General features: G+C 41.5%; 1 protein-coding gene across 1 annotated transcript; it reads right to left on the bottom strand.

Annotated features, from left to right (window-relative positions):
• Positions 1 to 286: 286 nt before the first annotated feature.
• Positions 287 to 8,038, bottom strand: LOC109952612 (uncharacterized). Its single transcript, XM_020587779.1, has 8 exons — positions 7,861 to 8,038; positions 6,877 to 7,164; positions 6,010 to 6,330; positions 5,424 to 5,746; positions 4,246 to 4,386; positions 2,719 to 2,838; positions 1,091 to 2,503; positions 287 to 580 (listed from the first exon to the last, which is right to left on the bottom strand). The coding sequence occupies exons 1-7, from the start codon at positions 7,898 to 7,900 to the stop codon at positions 2,315 to 2,317; spliced, it is 1,422 nt and encodes a 473-aa protein (XP_020443435.1). The 5' UTR covers positions 7,901 to 8,038; the 3' UTR covers positions 287 to 580; positions 1,091 to 2,314.
• Positions 8,039 to 9,128: the final 1,090 nt, after the last annotated feature.

Here is a 9,128-nt window from a genome sequence, read left to right as displayed (position 1 = left end):
ACATGGATGAACTTTAATAGAAAGTGTGTCTTACCAGGGTCCAGTTGTAGGTCCTTTGTGTGTGGTCTTGAGTTACACTGGAAGTCCCCCGTGTCTAACAAGGTTTTAATTGACGTGTGCCTTTAAACATATAAACCCTACACGTTTATGAAATCTCACTCAATATATGAGATTGTGCATTTGGGTTGTTACATTTGATCAGTTTTATTTTTTCTAATTATGCTAAAAGAGCCTTGAGGTGATACACATGCAACATGGATGAACTTTAATAGAAAGTGTCTCTTACCAGGGTCCAGTTGTAGGTTGTTTGTGTGTGGTCTAGACTGGTGTGGTCTACACTGGTAGTCCCCAGAGTCGTCCTGTACAAGATGTTTGATGAACACCCTGAGGTTTCTATTTTGTGTATCATGGTACAGGGAGAATCTGTTGTTGTGTTCCCACTCATTCTTCCTAGTGCTTCGTATGGTTATTTGTGTATTATGAACTATGCCAACACTTTGAGAATTTGACTTTGGATAGTTGCAGGTGAATTCAACCCATGCTCCTGTACATCCCTTCACTTTATACTTGGCCTCACAACCTGTAGATCAGAAAAAGACAAACGTTCACATCCTGTCAGGCACTACAGTCGTCTACAGTAAACCTTAGTCAGTATAACCTGCAGCCACGGACCACGACGAGGAGTCAGTCACTGGATGATCTCGCTGGATTTGTAACACAATGCAAAATGAGAACACTATAGTGAAGCAGAGCGCGGCACAATAATAGTTTTATCTTGATTATTTTGTTTTCATAATAGTTGGAAGCCAAAATCATCATTAAAAATAAAAACCCTTACTCTTAATGACTGATCACACAGATCTCACAGCCACACGTTATAATGAGCAGCTTTCTGTACAGCCTTGCAAACAGCTGGTGGTTTTGATTCACATGGAAAAACATTGCAACAGGTATTGTCACTTATAATTCTACTGTAGAATTTATACTCAGTGGAGGTTTTTTCAGTTTACTATGACCTGGATAACTGAGACTCTGCACAAACAGTTATCGGTCAAATCTCTCAGTGATGTGGCAGTAATAATCTTTTTACCTGTCGTCAGTGAGAGGACGAGAAGAAGGAAGCTCTTCATGTTGTTCCTCTGTGAAGCTGAAGTTTCGGTGTGATCACTGAGCTCCAGCTATTTGTGTCGACTCCTCTTTGCATTTGTTGGTTTCATCTCCGGCGTCTGTGCAGCTATGTTTCCTGTTAATATTTTAGGTTAACCATCCTCTTCTTATCTCCTTCCTCTTTCTTCTTCCACTGTCACTGAGTTTGTGTATATTAGACTACTATGATAGTAAGTCTGCACCATTTTCATGACTGGTCCTGACTCCAGCTTTTATTTTAATCTAAATGCAGTGTATTAAAGCCCAAACCTTAGCATTTTAGTTAAAAGTGAAGATAAGAGATCCATGCCTCATCTTTCATTCAGATCAACCAGTCCTCTAAACCCATGCATATACATTAAAGCAATAACAGAGCAGCTGTAAGAATGCTTAGGTAATTTGTCACATGCACACCTGTGCTCTGTCCAGTCCAAAGTAGCTGCTGGATTAACTCTTATCTCAGGGAGCTGGTTCAGTTCTGTGGTACCTTTTGAGGCTTAGTTGATGTTGGACTTGTGTGAAACTCCACTGTTTGATTGCAGGACTTGGTGTGTACCAATGCAGAAAGTAGTGCTGTAGTGAAGACCACTGAAACAAGACCAAGACTTTAAGTGGTTGTCTCGGCCCTGATACACTCCGGTCTTGGTCTTGGTCTTGGTCTCGTTTAGGTGGTCTTGACTACAACACTAGCAGAAAGCCTGTGACTAAACCTTGGTGAATTAAACAAAGTTAATAGTGTCCTAAATCTTTTTCTCTTCTTAAATACACTCCACCAGCAGAACAACAAAAAAGCTGTTAACAGTATCAAGCAACAAAACATGAAGATAAATATATTAATAGATGAAGACATGTTAGAATACAGGGAAAAACCAAAGATGTAATACGGTCTGTTTAGCAGAGCCTCTCTGCCACAGGATTAGCCGTGCGTGAAATGGTACAGGTTACCACAGAATGTTTTGTACAGAACATAAAGTTTACATAAGGAACACGAGGCAGACAATTCAGTCTCTTCAACACAGTTCAATAGACTTGTTGGCTGCTGTTTGCGCTGCTCTCTTTGTGCCTGGTTTTGAAAAAGAAGCTTCATTCATTGCTGCTGTGGCCTGTTGGCAGTGGAACCAAGAGCGTCTTCACAAAGCCTGGTTGGATGATTGGCAGCCGAGTAGGTTCAGTGCTGGCCATCGTCCCTCACAGCAGAATATGTGTCCCCACTGACTTCACCAGAGCTGTTGACTTCAGAGTAGAACATGAAGGCAGAGGGATTTGGGGGAAGGTTGACAGTGGCATAAACCGTTTTCAGTTCAGTTCCTGAGGCTGGCTTCTGGGGGTGCTCTTGTATCTCTGCATAGCTGTGGTCCTTCAGAATGAAACACAGGATGAATACATGATACACAGTCCTAGTGCTAAACACCAAATCATACTGAGGTCCTTAAAGACGGTTTGACATCATGTGGGCTCCTCCCAAAAACCACCAACTGCTCTTTTATCCCCCCGAGGTGCCTCATACTGCAGGGAACACATCATATGAACCACACACACACACTGGACATCTACAGAGATACACACACTTACCTCTGTGTTGTTCTGTGCTCCATGTCCTGTGTTTCTCGAACACTGAGATCCTGGCAGAGAAGAACAAGTACGATCAGGCTTGTTCACAGCCAGGAAACAGAAATGACATGGATGGCCTAATCACCTACTTCCACTAAGAAAAGTGTGCATGTTTGTACATGTGTGTTTCATGTTGTGCAGTTTACTAAACAAAAAGTCCTCATACGTTTGTAGACGAGCACCACAATAATCACCAGCACCACTACACAGATGACTGCAGTTATCCAAGAGCCTTCTGCAAGACAAACCTCTTCATGTTGTTCCTCTGTGAAGCTGAAGTTTCGGTGTGATCACTGAGCTCCAGCTATTTGTGTCGACTCCTCTTTGCATTTGTTGGTTTCATCTCCGGCGTCTGTGCAGCTATGTTTCCTGTTAATATTTTAGGTTAACCATCCTCTTCTTATCTCCTTCCTCTTTCTTCTTCCACTGTCACTGAGTTTGTGTATATTAGACTACTATGATAGTAAGTCTGCACCATTTTCATGACTGGTCCTGACTCCAGCTTTTATTTTAATCTAAATGCAGTGTATTAAAGCCCAAACCTTAGCATTTTAGTTAAAAGTGAAGATAAGAGATCCATGCCTCATCTTTCATTCAGATCAACCAGTCCTCTAAACCCATGCATATACATTAAAGCAATAACAGAGCAGCTGTAAGAATGCTTAGGTAATTTGTCACATGCACACCTGTGCTCTGTCCAGTCCAAAGTAGCTGCTGGATTAACTCTTATCTCAGGGAGCTGGTTCAGTTCTGTGGTACCTTTTGAGGCTTAGTTGATGTTGGACTTGTGTGAAACTCCACTGTTTGATTGCAGGACTTGGTGTGTACCAATGCAGAAAGTAGTGCTGTAGTGAAGACCACTGAAACAAGACCAAGACTTTAAGTGGTTGTCTCGGCCCTGATACACTCCGGTCTTGGTCTTGGTCTTGGTCTCGTTTAGGTGGTCTTGACTACAACACTAGCAGAAAGCCTGTGACTAAACCTTGGTGAATTAAACAAAGTTAATAGTGTCCTAAATCTTTTTCTCTTCTTAAATACACTCCACCAGCAGAACAACAAAAAAGCTGTTAACAGTATCAAGCAACAAAACATGAAGATAAATATATTAATAGATGAAGACATGTTAGAATACAGGGAAAAACCAAAGATGTAATACGGTCTGTTTAGCAGAGCCTCTCTGCCACAGGATTAGCCGTGCGTGAAATGGTACAGGTTACCACAGAATGTTTTGTACAGAACATAAAGTTTACATAAGGAACACGAGGCAGACAATTCAGTCTCTTCAACACAGTTCAATAGACTTGTTGGCTGCTGTTTGCGCTGCTCTCTTTGTGCCTGGTTTTGAAAAAGAAGCTTCATTCATTGCTGCTGTGGCCTGTTGGCAGTGGAACCAAGAGCGTCTTCACAAAGCCTGGTTGGATGATTGGCAGCCGAGTAGGTTCAGTGCTGGCCATCGTCCCTCACAGCAGAATATGTGTCCCCACTGACTTCACCAGAGCTGTTGACTTCAGAGTAGAACATGAAGGCAGAGGGATTTGGGGGAAGGTTGACAGTGGCATAAACCGTTTTCAGTTCAGTTCCTGAGGCTGGCTTCTGGGGGTGCTCTTGTATCTCTGCATAGCTGTGGTCCTTCAGAATGAAACACAGGATGAATACATGATACACAGTCCTAGTGCTAAACACCAAATCATACTGAGGTCCTTAAAGACGGTTTGACATCATGTGGGCTCCTCCCAAAAACCACCAACTGCTCTTTTATCCCCCCGAGGTGCCTCATACTGCAGGGAACACATCATATGAACCACACACACACACTGGACATCTACAGAGATACACACACTTACCTCTGTGTTGTTCTGTGCTCCATGTCCTGTGTTTCTCGAACACTGAGATCCTGGCAGAGAAGAACAAGTACGATCAGGCTTGTTCACAGCCAGGAAACAGAAATGACATGGATGGCCTAATCACCTACTTCCACTAAGAAAAGTGTGCATGTTTGTACATGTGTGTTTCATGTTGTGCAGTTTACTAAACAAAAAGTCCTCATACGTTTGTAGACGAGCACCACAATAATCACCAGCACCACTACACAGATGACTGCAGTTCCTCTCAGCGCCAAAGAGCCTTCTGCAAGACAATCAAGAGAAATTTCTATTTTTTTGGTTGTATATGGTAATTGGTTTGGTTGTTTTGTGTTACATGTTGATTTTTTTTTTTCTTTTTCTCTGTTTTATTACATGCTTGGAATTAATAAATAAATAAAATAAATAAATGGTTCAGATTTTGGTGACATTGTCCTGAATATATTAATTCAACTATATGTTTATTATTGAGGTCATGGCTAAAGGTGGTGTTCTACTGGGCTACATTATACATACATCAGAGGGTCAGAATATTAGAAACACCTCTGAATATAAGAGAGTATTTTTGATAAAACATTTTATAAAGTAGAGCCTATATTTTGTATTTGAAGTGGATATAACATGATACAGTAACTTAAATAACACACTATCTCACTTTACGACAAGCATCAGCAGTGTCTGACACTCAGCAGGGACGGACGTCTCAGCTGTTGGAGGCACTTTAACCTGCCACAAGTGAACCTCACCACCAGTAGTCAGATGAATAGATGAACGGGGGTCAGATTATAGCCAAGCAATAAAAACTGAACACTCACCTACAGTGATCAGGTATCTGTGGAGGAACTGGTTCCTGTGTCCACTGTCAGTGCTTTCTGCTCCACACCAGTACGTCCCAGTGTCGTCTGCTGTTACTCTTCTCACCGTTACAGTGATGTTGCTCTGGCTCTTATCGTCTTTCATGGAGAACCTCCTGCCGACACTTCCCTGGTTAGTGCTCACCAGACGCTGACATGTAGATGGATCTTCTCCCTTACAGATGAATTTATTTTCATAAGTACCACTGTGGTAACCACACCAGTACATGAGGTCCTGTCCAACAGCTGGTGATGCTGTGAAGGTGGAAATGTCTGTAGACAGACATAGACAGGTTATTATGCTCAGACAGTTCTAACCCCATGGCTTTTAATCATTTAGATGCACAGTATAGATCACTGTATGTATGTATAGGTGTTTATTTTATGATAGTTGCCTTCTGCTAAATATCAAATGTGAGCCAGAGTCGTCTGCTGCCAATATAACATCTCAGTGTTTGTTACATGTTGTGCTGTGTCACACACCTCTGACACCTAGAAAGCAGCCAAATGTGTAGTACTGTAGATGTGTTACTCACTTTGAACCTTCAGTTGTATCTGTGTTAGTCCTGTACTGTCACTTCCTTTATCTGGTTTGACTCCACACCAGTAGACGCCCTCATCCTGTGAGGACACGTTACTGATGGACACTGTGAAGCCACTGCCTGTGTTTGTGAAAGTGAACCTCCCGTTTGACTTCGAAGAAGAGTCTGATAAAAGGTCCCCACAGGAGGAGCTGCCCTCTTTGCAGAAGAACTCAGCAGTGGATCTGTAGCCGTTTGCTGGGTTATTACACGTGATGGTGGTTTTAGCTGTTGTGTACGCAGTTTGAGTCAGTGGTCTCCGACACCTCATTTCCTCTGAAAGGTAAAACATAAAATATGACACTAACCCTACCACGTGATGGAACCAACAAGTCCTACATAACCATATGGTCATTTGTCCCTTCCGTCTCACATAACCCATAGAAGCACCTCCTGAAATAACATAACTACGTAGGTCGGTGGAACTGCAGGCTGGACCCTGCCTCACTCCCAGTGTCAGCTGGGATTGGCTCCAGCCCCCCACGACCCTGTTCAGGAATAAACGGTATTGATAATGGATGATGATGGTCGTCACCAACAGCCTCCTGTTACATATATGATTTAAACTTTTATTCAGAAAGGAAACAAGGTCTCATTGCACTTGTATAGTCATTTTTATAGAAGAAATGCTTCATTATTATTGAGAACTGGTATCGATACTTGGTAGTTCTGCACTCAAATGTCAGTACTCATACTGGTATGCAGTTTAAAAACGTGGTATCAGTTCATTCCTTATTATTTTTATGTGGCTATTATCACAGTTACAGAGTGCTTTATCGAAGAACATGAGAAACAAATGAAAGAAAATGTAACATTTCTTACCACCTTTCACTTTTGTTTTATGCTGTCCTGGGAAAAATACACACTTGTAGTCATCAGAGTCCCCATATTGAATTTTTTTGATGGCCACCCTGAGTTTTTCACTTTGTGTGTCATGGTACAGGAAATACCTGCCCACACTTTGCCACTTATCCTTTTCAGTGCTGCGTACAGTTTCTGGTTGATAATGTACCTCAATCGTTGCATAATTTTTATTTCTATTAGGATACTTGCAGGTGAATTCGACCCATCCTTTTGTACATGGCAGTTTGTCACTTGAGGCTTCACGGCCTGTAGGTCAAAGAGAAAAGTTCACATCATGACACTGAAACAACCACAAATAATAATTAATAAATACCTCTGAGCTGCCTTTAACTGCGTCAGTGAAGCCAGAACTTGTTTTACCTGTTATCCTGTTCAGATTTGTGATTTTGTCAGTTTTTATTATTTTAACTGTGTTTTTAATACTTTATTGCAAAAATATGCTCTATAACCTGGAAATAGAAATACACTTGCTGACATTTAGTCATTTTAACATTTTTAAAGTTATTGTACATATATATATTTTAAACTGAAGAAAAGTAACAAAAATAAAGATGTCTACCACACACATTTAAAAGTTTACTTTTTTAAATTGTCACGGCAAACAAACAAAAACATCAGTGCCAGTTAACGAGGGGAGTTTTCATTTAGTAGTAAACTTATATTAATTATTGAGTTATACCCACTGTGTACATAAATGATTAATACTGAGAGCTGAACTGAAAGTAATGAAAGTTTTGTCTTAATGACTAAATGAGCTGAGATTTACCGTAAAATATTGCAGCACAATGTGTCTATTTAGGACTTGTACTCTTATTACTGGCTGTAGTGAAGCACATTAAACCAACCAACCAGACCACGGACAATTTAAAACATTTTAGAGGAGGGTAATAGGTTACATGTGTTAGTCTGTAATGTCAGTAATCAGGTATTAATCTTTTTTACCTGCCATCAGTGTGAGGGTGAGTAGAAGAAAGCTCTTCATTATGTTGGTTTTAGATGCTCAGATGCTGGTTAATTAACTCCTGTTAGTTAATTATTTTACTTTGTCTTGGCAGTTGGTTGATGCTCAGTGTTTCCTGACATTTCTGTTAGCCACAAACTTCGCACCCTCCTTTCATGCTGTCCTTCCCCGTTTGTTTCATGATTGTCGCTCCTTCCTCATCAGGCCTCGGCTCTCTCATTGGCGTAAACAGGACATAAAGGAGGCGAGACAGAGTGGGAGAGACACTCAATAGGAAGTTCCTGATGCTGATGCAATGTGTTATAGAAGGAGGTTTCATCAGTATAAGGGGAAGCTGACAGTTTCTGGAGAGATGATCTGATGTAAATCAGAAAGGGGAATACTGTTATAAGGTAAGATGTAGGAACTGTTTACTGTAGTGATAGTGATGATGAGGCATAACCATTGTTAGGGTGTTCATACGTACTTTAACAGCGTTGTGATGAGATGAGATCTTCTACTTAACCTCTCCTTCTACGTTAAGTTTGTGTTCACATGGCTGTACGGTTTACCTTTCTCAGTCACCTGTAGATATGTTCCGCCCAGCTTTTACCAACAGAGCATTAGTGTGATATTTTTACCTTTAATGGGCAGAGAGGAAATAAGGGAAGTGGTGTCAGCAAAGATCCCCGACTGGGGTGTTGTGGCCATATGTGTCCTAACTGCTCAGCTGCATGTCATGTGATGTCCTTTGATTTTTAGTCCTGTTAAGTAACTACTGAAAGCTGCCCTGCTGCGTTACACAGCATGATGCTTCGACACATTATAACTTTTTGCATCACGTGGTCCAGCGTTATCAAATCTGGTGCCAGACCAAAATCTCCTCTCAACCCGAAGTCCTTGACAGATGAAGTAAAAATGAGTCTGACCCATTTCCTGTTCGTCCACCAGAGTTCGTTTCAACAGCAGAGTGTGAATGTGTGAAGCAGGGCCTGCCTGAGGTACAACAAAAGGGAAATAATAAAGTATGACAACAGTGATCGCAGAAGAAACCATTAAAGCAGCATCCTGCTGTGTGAATACCAGAGTCCTCATACACACACTCTCACGCTGCACACACTGTCGTGACTGTGTTGTGTCTCTCACAACTAATAACACGGGCCATTTTCCCTGGGTGTCTTGGCCGTGTGGTCAGAGGACGCTCGCCTTAATTCACAAAGCACTGATGGTTTCTGGATAATGTACATCGTCTGCTCCAAGTGAAACATGC

Source organism: Monopterus albus, unplaced genomic scaffold, assembly GCF_001952655.1.
Source record: "Monopterus albus unplaced genomic scaffold, M_albus_1.0 scaffold479.1, whole genome shotgun sequence".
Lineage (NCBI taxonomy): Eukaryota > Metazoa > Chordata > Actinopteri > Synbranchiformes > Synbranchidae > Monopterus > Monopterus albus.
This window is presented reverse-complemented; position numbering and strand designations above follow the sequence as displayed.